A 19,619-nucleotide genomic window follows, 5' to 3' on the forward strand; every position below is an offset into this window, starting at 1 on the left:
GAGATCGGCCTGTTTTCCAGTGTGGTCCTGTTTCTCTGACCGTGACTGAGTGGATGTGCTCTCTTCGTCCTCTGGCATGGGAGCTGCCTTGGAGCTCGTCTGCCTGGCTGTGTGTTTCCTGGACGGGGCCGCCTTTTACAGCTGCTTTTTGTATCTCTGTTTCTGTCTCCTTGAACCCCAGTCGGCCTCGGCAGATGGCCGCTCACACTGAGCCTGGTTCTGCTGGAGGTTTCTTCCTGTTAAAAGGGAGTTTTTCCTCTCCACTGTCGCTACAAGCATGCTTAGTGTGGGGGATTGTATTTGAGTCAATGAGTCAATGCAATCAACTGGTTTTCCTTAGATAGAAAACTTTGTATCAATTTGACTGTATGATCTGGTTGAACTGTAAAGTGCCTTGAGATGACATGATGTGAATTTGGCGCTATATAAATAAACTGAATTGAATTGAATTATCTCCTGGTAGGGAGAAGTCCTGTCATATTTAGAATTCAAACTTCTGAAAGTACTTTAAAAATGAAAATATTACATACGGTTTAAAAAATGATAACTCTTTTTAATTCAGAGTTCTTTACTGGAGACATGCATGTTTGTCAAAGAACACTGCTGCCACCTACTGGTTAGTGACGTCACGGTGCGGTATCGGCTGTTGATCAAGTCCCAGTGCTGTATCTGGTGTTTGTCACAACGCGCTATTATCCAAGTCATCTTGAAAACATTCTTCTTCCAAATGTTGGCTACATATTACGGGTTTTTTCTCTGGCCAGAAGTTCGATGGCAAATCCTCCCTCTCCAACGACCAACCCGTCCGTGGAGGATCAGGAATCAGAAAGGTGGGATAACTCATTGTTTTTCACTTTTCCCCGATGTATTCCAGCATCCAGCTGCCATGCACGTGGGCATTGTCAGTTTCACTATAGCTCTGGTGAATTTCAATGGTGAAGTCCTCTGGAAATCTTCAATAATTGTTGTTGATTGCAGATGTGTCTAGTAGTTCCCATTGATTTAGCTTGTAAAGCGGGGAGAATGGCGCTAGGCTTACCACACCGTGACGTCACTGCTGGAAGATGGCAGGAGGGAGGGGCTACTATATTTGGGCAAAAATGGCGGCTCCCAGACTCAGTGATCACCACGAAAATTATTATATTTCATTTTTTTAACTGATTAACGCTAAATTCATTAAATCACAGCAAATTTATTAGTTATAGGTATAAATAATGATCCATTGATTATTCCTTGCTGAACGGACTTTCCCTATGAGCTTCTGTGTTGATGACCAGCATCCTCTCCAGGGAGAACCCTGCGTCTCACCAAATGACTGCTGCCAATCAGGTAGTCTGTGTCCAAAAAAACAAATAATATAAAAGCTTGAATGTTATGTCTGAAGGAACATTAATCTCATGCACGTCTCCTGAAAAACTGCACATTGGGTTTCCATGGTGGTGATCAATCAGATCAGCATACCTATAGTCAATACGCATGCATAGGTGTCAGATTTGCGTTTATCCCTTTAGTTTTGTACGAAAAATACACTTTAACCTACCTGAACACCATTTTAGTCATGTCCCAAAAAAACAATTTGAGGTCAGATCGCCATACGCCTCAAAAAACACCAAAAAGTAACTGATTAAATAGATTTTTTTGTACATGACTAAAATAAGACACGCCCGTTGAGGTAGTTTAAGGTATATTTTTCGTACAAAAATAAAGGGATAAACTAAAGGGATAAACATGTTTTGACTATGGGTATGCAGGTTTGGGTATGCTCATCTGACAGAACAGCGTCAACAAAAATAAACAACTACAGGTTTTGAATAAAAAAGTACTAAGCAATGATAATTTAAATGTTTATCCAGTTAATGTTGTAACCCAACCATTATAAAATAGGTGAAGTACAGTATCATCTGCAGGGCACAGATTCACTGTTACAGAGGAGCTGCTCAATGTGTCAGCATCTCCATAGAGACAAGATGGTTGTAAATATTTAAACTGAGATCAAGGACACGCTGTAACTGTGATACGCATATCATTAATAAACCAAGTGGCATTTAACACAATATTCATTAACAAGAGCAACACAATGATCTAACACTGACAAACAGGGCTGATAAAAACCATGATGTAAGCAATAATCTGTGGCTACGAACAAGGAGTATACACCTGATTGCGTTTCTCTATATTTACGGGGACTTTCCATTGACTTCTATTCATTTCTAACCCATTTCTACAGCCTAAGCGTCACCCGTACCCGAACCTAACCTAAACCTGTTCCTACCCCCAAACTGAACTCAATTCATACCTTAGTCCTAAACGTCACCCCCAACCCTAAAACAGCATTTGTACCCATGGTAACCAGGCATTGGTCCCCGCAATGTATGGAAAACCTTCCCACACACACAGCTGTGTTTTCATGACATATGGTTAAATGGTAAATGGCCTCTACTTATATGGCTTCCTTCTCGAGACAGAGGACATGACCAAAGCGCTCTACACTTCAGTCATTTCCATTCACACACACACTGATGGTGGCAAGCTACATTGTTTATTTTACTGTAAAATAAGAATGAAATGCTGTCATATCAAAGGAGACTTTTGGTTTTTTTAAAGGATTGATTATTGGACAATTATAGGAACTCAATTTCTACAAGACTGTGTAAAATAATGCTGTTAATTATTGTGGAAGGCTGGTAATTTTTAATATTGTGTAGTTTGTATGGCCTGGCTGTGTGTTTCCTGGACAGGGCCGCCTTTTTACAGCTGCTCTTTGTGTCTCTGCTTCTGTCTCCTTGAACCCCAGTCGGCCTCGGCAGATGGCCGCTCACACTGAGTCTGGTTCTGCTGGAGGTTTCTTCCTGTTAAAAGGGAGTTTTTCCTCTCCACTGTCGCTACAAGCATGCTTAGTGTGAGGGATTGTATTTGAGTCAATAAGTCGATGCAGTCAACTGGTTTTCCTTAGATAGAAAACTTTGAATCAATTTGACTGGATGATCTAGTGTATTGTAAAGTGCCTTAAGATGACTTGTGTTGTGAATTGGCGCTATAGAAATAAACTGATTTGAATTGAATTGCATTAACAGCATATCTTCTGCATATTTTCAGAGGCAAATATGAGGGATTGCCGCAAATCCCAGACTCAATGCAGATGGCTTCCTTTAAGCTGGGCATACACTGTGCAATATTTTCAATTGTTGCACACAGCTACAGCTCAAACTCAACAAAACCACAGGGTTTAACAGTTCACAGTTTTACACAGTTAACGATGTATGATCTGACACTGTGCGGCCTGATGCTCGGATGCGGCCAACTGAATTTCACACATATTTGAATTTCTTCCGACCTTACGATTCATGATGGGGAGGTGTTCGTGAGAGGCTGATCGGCCCTCGTTTTCCCCCTGTATACTACAGGACACACGATCAGGCTGAAAGTCGGCCCGATAGAGAAATTCTTGCACGACTCGATAATCGGCCCAAAAAGGGCAAAAAATTGTACAGTGTATGCCCGGCTTAAGTAGATTATTTTCCACAGAGTTTCATGGTAAATTGGATTGAATGAATATTTTCATAGGATTTAATTTAATGGAACTGGTTAAACATAACGATGGATTGTAGCTGGTGGCTTTAAATTGCTATAAACTTTAGGTGACAGGTGCTTTTCTCTCAACCAACTCATAGATGTGGTTCATAACACACTGTGAGTTAAGCGTCCTTTATTGGTATCTTGAATTGTCAGATATTTGTTGCAGGTTCTGTTTGGTTCACAAGACCTACAAGTCATTCAATATCTTCCTGACTGACAGGAAGCGTTGACTGAAGCCTGAGAGCATCTTCTCCAGTGCAAAAACTGTTGGAACCAGTGGTGTAGTCCAGGGTATACACGGGTATACGCTGTATACCCACTTATTTTCCAAACAGCATTGCGTATACCCACTTCTAAATCCCACATGACACTCATTAAGCTGAATCTCTGAGACAAATTTCCCATTTTCGTAGGACGATGAAGCCATTGCTCGCGCTACTCTAATTTAATTGACTAGTTTTTACTGCATTTACTGATTACATTGGTTAACTGTCGGCATGACAACCAGTGAGCCAATCGGGGGCAGAGAAGGATGGTTCTTGATGAGGTTAATATTGCTTGCATATTAAATAACATTTAAAAGTTTACTTTAAATAATTTTCCTGTAGGATTTGCAAAGAATCTGTAATATTAAGCGAGATAGTCAAACAACACTTTCATTTCCTAATTTGAACGGCCTTGTGAATTAACATTAGCCAGCACTTTGGCTAATTTTATCAATGCTACCCTGTTACATTTGAGTCTAACATTGATGCTCACTCTACCTCCCATCCCCGTCGGACGAGATGGTGTCAGTGAAGAGGAAGGTGCCTCTTTGCCCTTAAAGATGACGGTACAACTTTGGATGAAAACATCAACTACGCTTGGTGGGCATGGCCATTTCTATTGTTGGACCTCGTAAATTATGTTAACAACATGTCAGGGCTCAACGGTAATGGTTTAGGTGATTAAATCAGTTTTGATGTGTTGTAAATGCTTTTTATGTTGAATTTTGCTATGTTACGTGTTTTATTGAATAATTTGAATAATGAATTCCAATCATCATATGTTTATTGTATATGTATATATATATATCCAATAAGTTACACTAAAATAGTCTTTATTTAAATTTTAAGTTTATCAATTTTTCAGTTTATCCGATTGGTTTCTGATGCGTTTGATTTTCATTTTTAAATCTAAGGTGAAATCTGAACAAGGCTGACAAAGTCACATCTAAAATATTTTGCTCCAATAAATGTTTAAAAATAACTGAAACACCATGTTTGCCCCATCGATATTTTATATCCATTCAGGCTGCCTCTGCCATGGTCTTGGTTCTATTAAGTTCTCTTCTGAGTATTCAGTTTTACTTTTTTTTTAGTTTTATTGGTTTAGTTCTTATTTTATTGTGTTTTCTGGATATATTTTAATTCTTAGGTTTTTCTTGTTGGCCTCTGTTTCCCTCTTGGGTTGGTCTCCTTTTCCCTAGCTCCCTTCTAGAATCCTCCCTCCACACCTGCTCCCAATCAGCTCATTAGTCCTGTCTTTGTTCAGTCTTGCATATAAACTCTCCCTGTGCGGTTCCTTGTCTTTCCCCGGCTCCTAGTGCATCTTTTTTTCCTGATGTCTCTGTGGTTCTGGTTTGTCTTGAATTTTTAAGTTGGATTTTTGGATTCCTGCCTCTGTTACCTGTGAACACTCCATAAAAATACACAAACTCACCTCTGCCTCTGCATTTGGGTCTTTAAAACCTCAAGCAAACCCTGACATCCTATGTGACCAGTAATACAAACAAACTGCTCCTGATTAAGTTATGTTAATTTTAATATTGGCCCACACTAACTGTTGCGATCAGCTGTTTAAAGAGACAGTTTACAAAAGAAACTACTGATTTGCTAAGTGAGAGAATAGGTGTCATACAAGTGGATGGACTCAGGATAAAAGACTAGTTCACTCACAATAAATAATTGTTTGTCACTAGTCTGTGGGTCAGTGTTTAGTTATTCCTTTATCCTTCCTCTCTGAGATCAAATAGGTGAAATTATATGAGATTAAGTAAATACTACAAAAAAAGAGTGCGAGTATAACCACTTCTCCAGGGACCACTGCACTACTGGATGGAACTATCGTTGTCTTCCCAGTTCCACTGTCATCATTCTGATTCAGGAAAAAAGAAAATCTGCTTTAAGGCGTGAGGTGGATCTGCTGGTCCACTAGTGCAACCAGAATTAACTACGGCAGAACGCTTTCACAACAGACGAGACAATGGTGCACTTCCACCCCGCAACACCCCCCATACTCTTTCACCTTGCCATGCTCATTAACTTTGTCAGCTATGAATCACTCTGTGAAAAGAATAACTTGAAAAGTTATGGGCAGTTTTTTTTTTTTTTATCTGTGTCCCTTGTGCCAAGGAACAATTCATGAAATACTGGTGATGATCCAGGTCATAATCTGGATTCAGGAGTTTTGTAATGATTCCCTAACACTGTGAGATGAGGATATTTGACAGAACAAGCAGTTCCTCCCTTTCCAATTAATATGCTCTCACTTTTTCTTCATGGTAGCTACATGCGGCCTGAAATTCTGTTAAGCTGTGACAAGGTCCTGGAAGGGGGCATTTGGGTAGGCTACTATTACCAAAAACTTTAGCATAATGGATCTCTGCTCTTACTGAAAAGAGCTTGCCTAATACTAATAGGAGGAATTGCTGCAGGTCAGTGAATTGACAACCGGCTGGGCTTCCTTAAACCAAGTAATAAGCTGAATCTGTAATGATCATAGCACCGGTACCTGAGCTAATTAAAAACTTCATTCACCTGCCATTGCATCCCCCCCACCCCCGCGCTCTAATTATCTTATTCACCTGCTGCCAGCTATCGGGGCCTGATCATTATCTTCTATTCTTTTTTTATTGTTATGTTTTTGTGTCAGTTATTTATGTTTGTTTCATGACAGTTAAGTTCCTGGTCATTGTCCTGAGTCTTGGAGGCCAGTGAATTCAGAGGTTTTGTCTCCTGTCTTCTGATCGTGTCACGGCTCTTCTCCTCTGAGCCCTCAGGGTTTTGGCTCAGAATGCGGGGAAGGTCAACTTTAATTCCTGTAAGCCTAGCTTCAATGTGGAGACCAGTTTAAAGTTCGGCATTTATCCTGGTACCAGATCTTGTCTATCCTCCTGTCACACTCCGGGCTGTATCCGGGTGCAGGCCAGGTTTTCTCTCTCTCTCTCCTCAGCAGTGATGGACGGGCAGGTGCACTACATCTGAGCTGATCACCACCCTTCTTAAGGAGCTGGAACCAGGAGAAGGGCGTCAGTTTGTTAATGCAACTGCGTTGGTACAGACCAAACCCAAACCTTGTCCTAGAGATTCTAAAAACCCTTGTCTAAATCCGGCTCTGAACCTCTTCTTGCAGAACCCCCGTTTCTGACCCCTGGACCCAGCCGTGAACCATAGACCTTGGACCCCCCCGTCTGAAAACAACCAGGAACCCGAGAGGGATGTCGGGTTATCCACCGCTCAGCCCTCCTACCTGCGCTCACCTGCCTGTCCACCCTCGAACCACCCACCAGGGAGAGAGTACTGGTCAGCACTCGGACCACCGGGGACACTTCCCCCAAGACCGGACCACAGCCTCTCTACACTGAGAGGCCCTCCATAATCCTCCAGCAACTGTTTCCTCACATTCACCAGTCTCATCTTCTCTGCAGAAGCCCAGAAGAACCTGACCAGACCTTACACCTTCCTGTTCACATCCACTATCTTGTTTTTCAATAAACCTCTTAAACCTTTACCTCGTCCAGAATCACCTTCAACTATGACACCTCCTCTGTACCACTGAGCCTGCCTGTCTTTATTTGCGCTTGTCTTACTGAGCACGCTGGACTCATAGAACTCTGAACACTCTGTGTATTCGTGGAACCCTGGCTCTGTATGTTCCTGTTCGGATCGGAACCCCTGGTCAGGATACAGTCTCCTGGATCTCGGAACTGTCCGGTTCTGAATGGTTTCTCTGACTTGGATGTCTCTTACCTGCTCACTGGGGTTGCACCATCGAGGACATTGGCTAGATCCTGCCTTTCTCCGAGAGGATGGGCTGAACTGTTAAACCAGGTGATCGTGGTCACTTACCTGCTCCCCTTCAGCCGCTGCTGTCCACTTATCCTCATCCACCGCGTTTCTGTTCTGTTTTGTTTTATTATTTTTCTGTTATTTAAATGTTTTGAAACTTCCCATTTTCTGACTCTCCTTAAATACTAGGTCCATCTATCCCATTGTATGACAGAATCTGTCTGCGTTATTTAATAAAAAGGGTCAAACTGGAAAACTGAAGCTAACTTTGAATGTGTCTGTATATCTGGATTGAAATTACCTTTTGGTAAAGTGACTTTTTTTATGAACTTGTGCATAAGCTAAATGTTTTGGAGTTTTCAGCTGAACTCTGGTGAAGATTTTGTTGGGCTACTGTATAAAACCTTGAACTCAACACTATTCCTGATATTTTGAATTGAAAAATCTTCCTCGATGGGAAGCGAAACGTAATCAAACTTGGAAACAAAATCCAGTGGATTTTTTTTTAACCTTTTTTGGAATTTCAGCTGAACATCTGTTTTTTACGGAGCCCCTCTGATGACATGGTCAAAAAAAATGTTTAATTGTGGCCACAAAGTAGTATTTCGTGCGCACGAAATACTACTTCGTGGCCACGCAATAAGTTTATCGTGCGTTCGAAATACTACTTCGTGGCCACAATTAAAAAACTTTTTTTGACCATGTCATCAGAGGGGCTCCGTAGTTTTTCATACCCAGAGCAGAAATACTTGCAAATGGTCAATTTAATCTCATCGACATGCTATTTGCTGTTTTTTGAGTTGGTGTCATTCAAAGTAAAAGTCTTGCAACAATGATATTCCAAACATTAAGGCATAGTTCATCTATAGAGCTTATCATGATTTTTTTTTCTCATCTGATTACAAATAAACAGTTGAAGTGATTCATACATATGGAAAAACTTGAGTGAAAACTTCCTGTGGCATCATCTTCTTACACACCCTGCACTATAAGTCCATGGACCATTTACCCTCGAGACTGTTAGGTGGTCATCCAAGAACAAGAAAAGAAAATAAGAAAATTGTGTGAATGTAGCCTAAAACTCAAATTGGAATCTAAATCTACTAATTAAATGATTAAAGACCAAAAGTAAACACCAGGACTCTCAGTCCTAATGGTAGAAATAGAGCACTAAACTCAAACTTCAACTCACTTCAGTTTATATAATTAGCACTAATTCACAACACGCCATCTCGGGGTACTTTGCGTTGAAAATTCAACCAGATCATCCAGTCAGATTGATTCAAAGTTTTCTAAGGAAAACCAATTGATTGCATCGACTCATTGACTCTACAGCAATCCCTCACACCAAGTATGCTTGTAGCCAAAGTGGAGGGGGAAAACTCCCTTTTAACTGCAAGAAACCCTTAGCAGAACCAGGCTCAGTGTGAGCGGCCATCTGCTGAGGCCCACTGGGGTTCGAGGAGACAGAAGCAAAGATACAAAAGGCAGCTGTAAAGAAGAACTGACATCCAGTCAGTCACAGTCAGAGAAACAGGACTACACTGAAAAACAGGCCAAGCTCCAACATCTATAAACAAAGGTGTTAATGGCAGCAGTGCAGTTGATATCAGGAACAGAAAATGAATATACAGATATATTGTATATTAATTTTAATTGGGTGCTCAAGAAGACAGAGATAGTTTTCCTTTGAACACCTAAATAACATCTCTGGGATTAAAGGACTAATGTCTCAGCAGGACCCTAAAAAACTAGTTCCTGCTTCATTCATCTTTAGTAGAATTGATCACTGCAGCAGAGTTTTCAGAGGTCTGCCTAAGATAATTGAAGGCAACATCTTGGAGGTATTTCCCTTCAAGATAGTGTCACAGCTAAACAGCACTAACCATATGAAGCTACTATGATGCAAAAAAGACAAGAGATAAATACAACAGAATTCTAGAATATAGATAGAATGAGGTAGAATGATGAGAACTGGTCCCTATGTCCTCCAGCAGTCTAAGCCTATAGCAGCATAAATACAAAGATAACTCAGAGTAACCAGAGCCACTATAACTATAGATTTAATCATAACATAAGCTTTTAAACATCAGATTAATGTTCGAATGCTAATAAATTTTTACTTATAAGAAGCTCTGCACAATATGATAAAGTCAATAAAAGTGAATGATTGAATAGAACAGAGCAAATGCCCGTTTTGTTTGTTTATAATCTGTTTTATACTGTGCATTATGGTTTTTGTCATAATCACACGGACTGGTAGCTAAAAGTTAGAGGGTTTGTTTTTCTGCCACGATAAAGCTGGTGCAATAAGCTCTGAACATTTGGAACATGATGTCTACATCAGAGTTTCCAGCTCAAACCTGGCATGTTTTTAATACTGCATGAGGATCACTGGAAGGTGTTCATGTTAATGAGACGAACGCAGGCCTGTTTGTTCGTTTCATGTTTCTCCTTATGAATTTAAGCATCAAACTTTCAGCTATAAAACCTGAAATCTCTGAGCTGGAACTTCACAACACCCAGCAGCACCCCATCTAAGGTCAGACTTTTCAGACCCAGAACTGATCCCACATTAGCCATGGACAGAGGTAAGATCTGCAGATATCCTGTGTTTCTGATTTGCTTTGAACGTTAATATTACCATGAAAACTCAGGTGTCTATAAAATTGATTCTGCCGATGGTAGCTTAAGAGGTAAGGACTCACCTGTCTCATCTGTTTTTTTTCCCAGCCATCCTTCTGCTGTCAGTCATGTGTCTGGGCGTCTCCTCTCAGCCAATCACAGACAGCCAGCGCATGTTCTCCATAGCCGTCAGCAGAGTCCAGCACCTCCATCTACTCGCTCAGAGGCTCTTCTCTGAATTTGTGAGTTTACCAAAGTTCTACCAGACACGGACCTTAACCGTAGTTAAACTAACCCTGTTCATGGCCGCCATTCTCATGTACTTCTCTGTACTTTTGTGTATCAGGAGAGTTCTCTGCCGACGGAAGAGCAACGGCAGCTCAACAAGATCTTCCTGCAGGATTTCTGCAACTCAGATTACATCATCAGCCCCATCGACAAGCATGAGACACAACGCAGCTCTGTCAGTAAATAGTACTACATAGACCTAGAGGGAACTATAAAATACTATATTTTCCTAGAGCAAACCACTTGGTAAAACAGAGTAGTGCTCAGTACTAGACAGCATTACACACTACCACACAGAACTACAGAGTCCTACACAGTTGCATACAGTACAACAGATTACAACACAGTGCTAAACAAAAATGTAGAACAGTACATGGTATCATCTAGCAAAACAAAGTATAGCTTACTACAGCTTAGTACTACACAGGACAATAGATTACTATGTTGCAATTCAGAGTACCATGTAAAATGAGTACTACAAATTACTAACCTGACTCCGCCAGATGGATTTGCTCCGCATATCCATCTGGAAACCTTCCGTTGAAGTAATTTTGGGAAGGGGCGAAAATACTGGTTAGCTGATTGGCCTATGTTGGTGATAGACGGGCCAAATAAACCAATCAGATCAACGAAGCATATGACGTACTAACAGCCAGGCTACTCTTGCCGAAACCAGTTGGGAGAAGAGCAAAAACATCTTTTCTTCTAAGAAAAGCCTCCAGAGCAGTGTTTTGCTCTTCTTTCAGTGAAGAAATACTCTGTAATTCCCATAAAACTTGCTCGATAGCCACGCTAACGCTAGTTTCATTGGCTGAAGCCGCCATGTTCTTTAGACTGAACTGTCGCGCTTCTCGTTGCGTCACACCTCAACCCGCCTCAAAGCCAACGCTTATTGCACGTTCGTTTGGTGAACGGCTCCAAATTTTCTTCAACGGAGAGTCTCCAGACTGATTAGTGAGTGAAATCTTGAAAGCTCACAAGATCAGGATGGTCTCACCAGGCTAACAAATTACGGCATCATTAAACAAACTACTGCATAGTAATTCATGAAAATATACATTACTACCCTGACCAAATCATATGACAGACTACTACACAATACTCTAGAAATACATAGCAAATTATTCTGCAACTTATTCTGCTCTGTAAGACACAGTATCACAGCACACAACAGAGTATAACACAATACAACAGCAAAAACTACAATAGTACTATAAAGACAGTTAGTTAGCCCAGGACCCACACAGAGCTGTGATTATATCAGCATCTATATATATATATATATATATATATATATATATATATATATATATATATATATATATATATATATATATATATATATACATTCACTGGAAAAAATCTAGATAAGTATTTTTTTCTTAAAATAAGTGCATTTGCTCTGGGAATGAGGAGGCAAAGGAGCCATTTTGCCAATGGAACAAGACAATTTACACTTAAATAAGAAAAGACAATTGAAATGTCTTCTTTCAAGTACATATTATCTAATTATCTTATTTTAAAAGTAAAAATACTAATTAAACTGGCAAAATATCTCATTACCTACTCAAATTAAGGTTAAATGCACTTCATTTAAGACATTTTTACTTATTTCTACATCATTTTTCCAGTGTATATATATATTGCTGAGGTGAATACTTTAGAGACTTAAGTCTGGTCTCTAAAGTATTCAGGGTGCCTGCCTCACAGACTAAAATTGGGGGCCTATTAATTCACAGTGAACTTTCAGAACAAAAATATCAGACTATACCAGCAAAACAGTAGAAAAATAAGGTTCTGAAGCTGGTGTGGTCCTCATTTGGTTTTAGGGTTTGTAGCAGTTGTTTGATCCTTTTTGAGGGGTTCTAGGTGCAAATGCTGTTGATGATTTCATTGGAACTCACTGGTTTTTGTGTTCTGAAATCATATTTGTATGAATCATTTTAAGGTTCTAAAGCTTTTGTCGATATCTTACCGCTTGGTGGAATCGTGGGAGTTTCCCAGCCGTTCTCTCTCCGGCGGCTCTTCACCGAGGAACCAGATCTCACCAAAACTGTTTGACCTGAAGTCCGGGATCCTGCACCTAATCAGGGTAAGAAAACTAAACACTAATGTCTGTTTTACATTGGTAAGATTGGGTTAGGGTCCAGATTGGGCCAGTTTTGGATTGATTTATTTAACATTATTGTGGGATAATAACTCTGTGGGGGTGGGATATTAAATGACAAGGTGACCCCCCAGTCTGACAGCCTAATCAATTTTTTGACTGTTGTCAGACTCAGGGTAAAAGAGCAGAGGAAAGAAGTTAGTAGACAGCTATATGGAACAACTTGAGTTTGTAAAGGAGAGAGAGAAGCAATGCAATATTATCTGGAAGTATGTAAATTATAACACTAGTGCTTGGTGCCGCGAAACCGATGCATTGACCCCAAAGAGCCAAACACTGTATCGTGTGTCATTTCAACAAAGTCATGTGACCGATACAGGAGTTGCATCTAACTGACACACACATTAAACTGTATTAAAAATCTGTCAACATGACGCATCTGCTAAAAAAATTTATAATCTTTTGCGGTTTATCAATATACTTATCAAGAATTTAGGAACAGCCTAAAATAAATAGAAACATGTCAGCCGTTGCGTTTTTATTTTCCTTTTTTGTGTCGTACTTTTCCTTTCAGTTATCAGTAAACTTAAATTTTAATTCCAATTGACTCTTAGGTTATTTACTTTTTATTGTACTTATTGCTTTAGAAATATGATCCACAAGCATACTCATTCACATTTTTGCTGTACATTTTTAACGTTATGATATATGTTTACATTATTTATTGGCAAAGATATTTTCAATGTAAACATAGATATGAAATAATACAATATAACCTACAATAACTTCAATTATGCAATTGTACTCGGTCATCAAATCAATTAAGTTTAGTCTTTCAAATAACCTGCCTGTAGTGTCTTTAAAGGTCCAACAGGCAGAGATGGCAAAGTATAAAAGTAAAAGTAGAAACCACTTTTTTCATGCCGTTGCCTACATTTTAAATGGATGTCTGCCAATAGGACTAGATCTCCGTTGTGTTCATTTTCAATCATCTCGTCGTCCATGCTACTATGCTAACGCCACTGCCACCAAGCTGCAATGATTTGCCGCCAATGAATACCGTCGAATCTGTCGATTCATCTTGTAGTGGTGCGTCAAATGCAACGTAGATTCCCATCCAATTAGATTGAATTTGTTATTTATGACGTCAAAAATAATAACGGTAACTCCATTGAAATGATTCAAAACTAAAGTAACGAGCCAATTTTTTTAAATGTAAGGAGTAGAAAGTACAGATATTTGTGTAAAAATGTAAGGAGTAGAAGTAAAAAGTCGCCATAAAAATAAGTAGTAAAGTAAAGTAAAAATATCAGAAAAATCTACTTGAGTACAGTAACAAAGTATTTGTACTTCGTTACTTCCCATCTCTGCCAGCAGGTGTTAGTATTTTGTAGTATCAACACAGTATCAGTACAGTTTGGCAAAGTGTGCTTAAAGATGCCTCATTAAGCCATCACTATATAGCCTGTGTAGGTAAGCTAATGCTAACTTCTGGACCCACCTGCTAGCTAATCCGTACCAACCTGATTTAAAACATTTATAAATTACTGCATGTTGTCCGACGACAGTGTCTAACTTAACTTGCGCCGCTTCTCCTGTTAATACGGTAAAACCCTCTGGAGCGCCGCCACCAGGCTGCACGTGATACAAATTAGCTAATGAGCTGTGTCAGTCTGGGTTGCTGCTGCTAGCTACCTTGACGCTCAATTCCGATTTATATTTTTTTTGCGTTGCCTTTCACATTTCCAAATATATGCGACTTGTATGTGATCTCCTGTGTGAACTGCATTCATACAATGCATGTGTCCCGCATGCGCAGTAGAGGACGCAATGACATCACAGGCCAGCGTGCTCTGTGTTTACAGAAGTAAACATGGATGGTAGTGCCGGCGCGCATCTAGCGATCTTTTCCAACCATAAAAACACAATCGTTTCAAGATGGTTAACCATAAATACGGCTCTCCACAACATTGTCTGCCATGGTTGTTGTTTTTATTGCCGCTTCTCCATAGCAAGACCCAGAATAGGGACCTTTGTCGGGATATATGGCGTTCAGGTCGGATGAATGCGACCTGGCCGTTCAGACACAGGTCGCATTTGAAAAATTTCGGATCTGTGTTGTTCAGACTGCAATGAAGAGATCAGATCCAGGTCACATGTGGGCAAAATAAATCGGATTTGGGTCGCTTAGGCTGCTGTGTGAACGTAGCCTTAGACACAGCACACTAATGGGATGGGAAAGAAGGAGAAGACGATGAGAAAAAGAGAGCAGAGAAAGTGTGGACTGCTGGAAGAACTGCGATGAACTGGTGAAAGAAAAGTGAAATGGTGTGCTCAGAGATGACCCTGCACATTTAGAGGATGTTTGGCTCAACCTGCTGCTGTGAAGCAGGATTCTCCACCATGAACAGAATCAACAATAAATCTGGATCCAGGCTCAAAATGAGCTCCTTGATATGTGCTTGAGAATGGCTTAGTCTCCATTCAAACCCAGGTTTAAAGCCTTGCAGGGCAGCCTAAAGCCCACTGCCAACATTAAGACAGACAACTACTAGCTTGCAAAAGTGCTTACATTCACAGCCTAGGCCCAATGTAAATGATTTAAAGGTTGAAGATATTAGTAATTTAAATTAGCAGTGACCGACAATCCTCTGACGTTTTATTTTCAGTGCAACTTAGAAAGGTTGGAACCACAAGTAAACAGGCCCTAAAAATAAGTAACGTTCCATGTAGCTTAAATGTTAAAATAGTCAAAGCTTGGAAAAGGCAAATCAAACCGTACTAAATGACTCTGAGTTGGTAGGAGTGAAAAAGGGGCATTAGGTCAATACTGTTGCTAAAACCTGATCTTGTAGGCCAATCAGGATGCAGAAGAGCTCTTTCCAGACACCTCCACCCTCCAGCTGGCGCCATACGGAAATTATTATCAGAGTCTGCAAGCTGACGATTCCCTGCGGAGAAACTATGAACTACTGGCTTGCTTCAAAAAGGACATGCACAAGGTAAAGAAGGAGACATGTGATGTCATGAAGGTGTCATAATGTTGTAATGTTGATGATAATGATAAACTATTGGGGGTCTTTGCAGGTGGAGACTTATCTGACAGTGGCAAAGTGTCGGCTTTCCCCGGAGGCAAACTGCACTTTGTAGCCCTGCCCCTCCCAAGTCAAGCCCCGCCCCTTGTGTTAGCATAGATTCTGCTTGGTGATGCTGTTGCAGTTGAAATGTTGACAACACGAGTTCTGACCTGATTTGTGAAGAAAGCTGCCAAAAAGATGTGATGTCACAGCAGTAATGTGTAAAATAAAGTGTTTTCTGTGTTGCATTAATCCACTGCTGGTTTCTGAGTCTGGTGGATGAAACAAATCTAAGAAAATACAGACAACTCACGACCAGATGATGAACTATGATCATCCAGTCAGTAACAAAAACTTTTTTATTAGTTGAAGTAAATCTAGTCCTAATTTTCTAGTGTGAATCCATGAATTTTATGTCAATTGTTAAAACCTAAAGAAGGTTAAATCTGCTTTTAATACATTTTGTTGTCTTGAAAGTATCTCTGACAGATGATGGATGAGGGCTTTCCATCAATCCAAATTCAACTCAATTCAGTTTATTTATATAGCGCCAATTCACAGCACATGTCATCTCAAGGTACTTTACAGAGACAATTCAACTAGATTATATAGTTTTTATCTAAGGAAAACCAGGTAATTGCATCAATTCATTGACTGGAAAGCAATCCTTCATACAGAGCATGCTTGTAGTGACAGTGGAGAGAAAAACTTCCTTTTAACAGGAAGAAACTCCCTGTTAAATGGGAGGCTCAGTGTGACCGGCCATCTGCCGGGGCCGACTGGGGTTCAAGGAGACAGAAGTTGGCATATAGAAATAAGCAGATACATAAAAGGTAACTGTCAACCAGCTCCACAGGCGGCCCTGTCCAGGAAACACAGCAAGGCAGACGAGCTACAAGCTCCCATGTCAGAGTATCAAAGGGAGCACATCCAGTTGGTCACAGTGAGAAACAGGACTACACTGAAAAACAGGCCGAGCTCCAACATCTATAGACAAAGGTGTTTATGGCAGCCACATTTCTCACCAGGATGGAGTCACAGCCAAACAAGAACAGACCAGATGTTAGAGATTGAACTAACAAATACTGCAGATTGGGTGAATATACACTCACCACTTTATTAGGTACACCTGTCCAACTGCTCGTTAACACTTAATTTCTAAGCATCCAATCACATGGCGGCAACTCAGTGCATTTAGGCATGTAGACATGGTCAAGACAATCTCCTGCAGTTCAAAGCGAGCATCAGTATGGGGAAGAAAGGTGATTTGAGTGACTTTGAACGTGGCATGATTGTTGGTGCCAGAAGGGCTGGTCTGAGTATTTCAGAAACTGCTGATCTACTGGGATTTTCACGCACAACCATCTCTAGGGTTTACAGAGAATGGTCCGAAAAAGAAAAAAACATCCAGTGAGCGGCAGTTCTGTGGGCGGAAATGCCTTGTTGATGCCAGAGGTCAGAGGAGAATGGCCAGACTGGTTCGAGCTGATAGAAGGGCAACAGTGACTCAAATAACCACCCGTTACAACCAAGGTGGGCAGAAGAGCATCTCTGAACGCACAGTACGTCGAACTTTGAGGCAGATGGGCTACAGCAGCAGAAGACCACACCGGGTGCCACTCCTTTCAGCTAAGAACAGGAAACTGAGGCTACAATTTGCACAAGCTCATGGAAATTGGACAATAGAAGATTGGAAAAACGTTGCCTGGTCTGATGAGTCTCAATTTCTGCTGCGACATTCGGATGGTAGGGTCAGAATTTGGCGTCTACAACATGAAAGCATGGATCCATCCTGCCTTGTATCAACAGTTCAGGCTGGTGGTGGTGGTGTCATGGGGTGGGGAATATTTTCTTGGCACTCTTTGGGCCCCTTGGTACCAATTGAGCATCGTTGCAACGCCACAGCCTACCTGAGTATTGTTGCTGACCATGTCCATCCCTTTATGACCACAATGTACCCAACTTCTGATGGCTACTTTCAGCAGGATAATGCGCCATGTCATAAAGCTGGAATCATCTCAGACTGGTTTCTTGAACATGACAATGAGTTCACTGTACTCAAATGGCCTCCACAGTCACCAGATCTCAATCCAATAGAGCATCTTTGGGATGTGGTGGAACGGGAGATTCGCATCATGGATGTGCAGCCGACAAATCTGCGGCAACTGTGTGATGTCATCATGTCAATATGGACCAAACTCCCTGAGGAATGCTTCCAGCACCTTGTTGAATCTATGCCACGAAGAATTGAGGCAATTCTGAAGGCAAAAGGGGGTCCAACCCGTTACTAGCATGGGGTACCTAATAAAGTGGCCGGTGAGTGTAGATGGATTGATGGCAGTATGATGAAAACGGGTCCCTATGTCCTCCAGCAGTCTAAGCCTATAGTATGGGAGAATTATCCTGCCATAATGCAAGAGCACATAATTTCAATTTGAGAAAAGAATTTCATCTTCTTGCACTCAAAACTTATAATGCTCACACTCAAAACATGCGCTCTCTATCAAATATTTTCTCTTCTCTCTGAAATCTTTGTTTCTTCTCTCAAATTTAATGCTTCTTTCACAGATATTTTCTCCTCTCGCTTGCCTTCTTCTCTTCGCGCACAAACCGCGCTCTGCTCGGGTCTGATATGCGCTCACAAACCTGGAGGCTCTGCTTGCGGATTTTTTCTGCTCTCTCGCGGATTGCAGGAGGATCGTCGCCTAGCAACCCTTCCAGCCAATAGAACGACAGCCTGGGAAAGGGTGCACTTGTTTAACCCTACTGAGTGTGCCTGTGCTACTACGCCACTTATAAGAGCGTCAGCTGAAACTGCTATTTACAGTAGTTTTGTGGCTCGATTCAACAAAGTTCAGTACTTATGGATAACCCAAACAGTTCTGTACTTTTAAACAATTAGTGGTTTGTTATGTACAAAAGCAAAGAACCGACATATTAAATTATTATCTTGAAATACTTTGCTAGTATTAATTTCAAAATGTAGGGGAAAAAATAATTTTTTTACAAAAAGTTAAAATGTTGGATGGTTATTTCCAATTATTATTATGGTGTTATGTGTCAAGTCAACTTTCTTATTGACGTGAACACCAAGGTATTTGAAACAAGGGCGTAGGTTTGATTTCAACATTGGTAGGGACACTATTCTTCAGTTTCATTGGTCCTTTGCAAAAAATATGCATGCTCTTTTTTATGCTTAATGTGAGCTTCAGGGCTCATTTTGTTTAAAGAGAACAGCAGCATTTCTTGCTACATTAATACAAATCTTATAAGCACAACATGCACTAGATGCTGTTTATCAATATTTAAAGCATCACTGGCTCTGATGAATGTGGAATTAGGACTTTTTTCACTTTGAAAAGGATTGCATTTAAATTTACCTGCGACTAAGACAGTGTCTGTTTAACCAAATATAGTCTATAATATGTGGATTTATCCTGTGTTTTCTTCTGAAGATATAGAATTGTGCAGAGGTAAACAGAGGTAAACCCCACTCTTATTTTTTTTTTTTTTATCTAATATGCTCTCTCTGGATCATGCAAAATAATACATTCAAGGGTCGGCAAATAAATGAATTGTATTTACATGTGCACTGGAACTATAAGAGGAACTGACACTGAGCATTTAAAATATTAATATTAGAAGTTGTACATCTGGGCTGTAGTTACTCTGTGTAGCTAATTTCATGTATTTTATCTATGGCTGAAACAATTAATCATATTAACAAATTATTTAAATAATCGTGAACTATGTAATTTATTAATCGTAAACTGGAATATAGGGCCACTAAAATGTGCCTTTAGCCGACAGAGCGACCCACTTAGAGCAGGAATTATACCAAGATTGTAAAAAATATGCAAACATTTTGCATTTATGAAGTAAAAAAAAATAGTTTTT

The 19,619-nt window shown here is 40.4% G+C and overlaps 1 protein-coding gene across 1 annotated transcript; it reads left to right on the plus strand.

Annotated features, from left to right (window-relative positions):
* The first annotated feature begins 10,131 nt into the window (after positions 1 to 10,131).
* Positions 10,132 to 15,974, plus strand: gh1 (growth hormone 1). The gene is made up of 6 exons (XM_038282221.1): positions 10,132 to 10,216; positions 10,359 to 10,492; positions 10,597 to 10,713; positions 12,487 to 12,630; positions 15,501 to 15,647; positions 15,733 to 15,974. Exons 1-6 carry the CDS (start codon positions 10,207 to 10,209, stop codon positions 15,793 to 15,795), a joined length of 615 nt encoding a protein of 204 aa, XP_038138149.1. The 5' UTR covers positions 10,132 to 10,206; the 3' UTR covers positions 15,796 to 15,974.
* The last annotated feature ends 3,645 nt before the right edge of the window (positions 15,975 to 19,619 follow it).

The sequence above is a fragment of the Cyprinodon tularosa genome, unplaced genomic scaffold, assembly GCF_016077235.1.
Source record: "Cyprinodon tularosa strain WSP-4 unplaced genomic scaffold, ASM1607723v1 ctg104, whole genome shotgun sequence".
Lineage (NCBI taxonomy): Eukaryota > Metazoa > Chordata > Actinopteri > Cyprinodontiformes > Cyprinodontidae > Cyprinodon > Cyprinodon tularosa.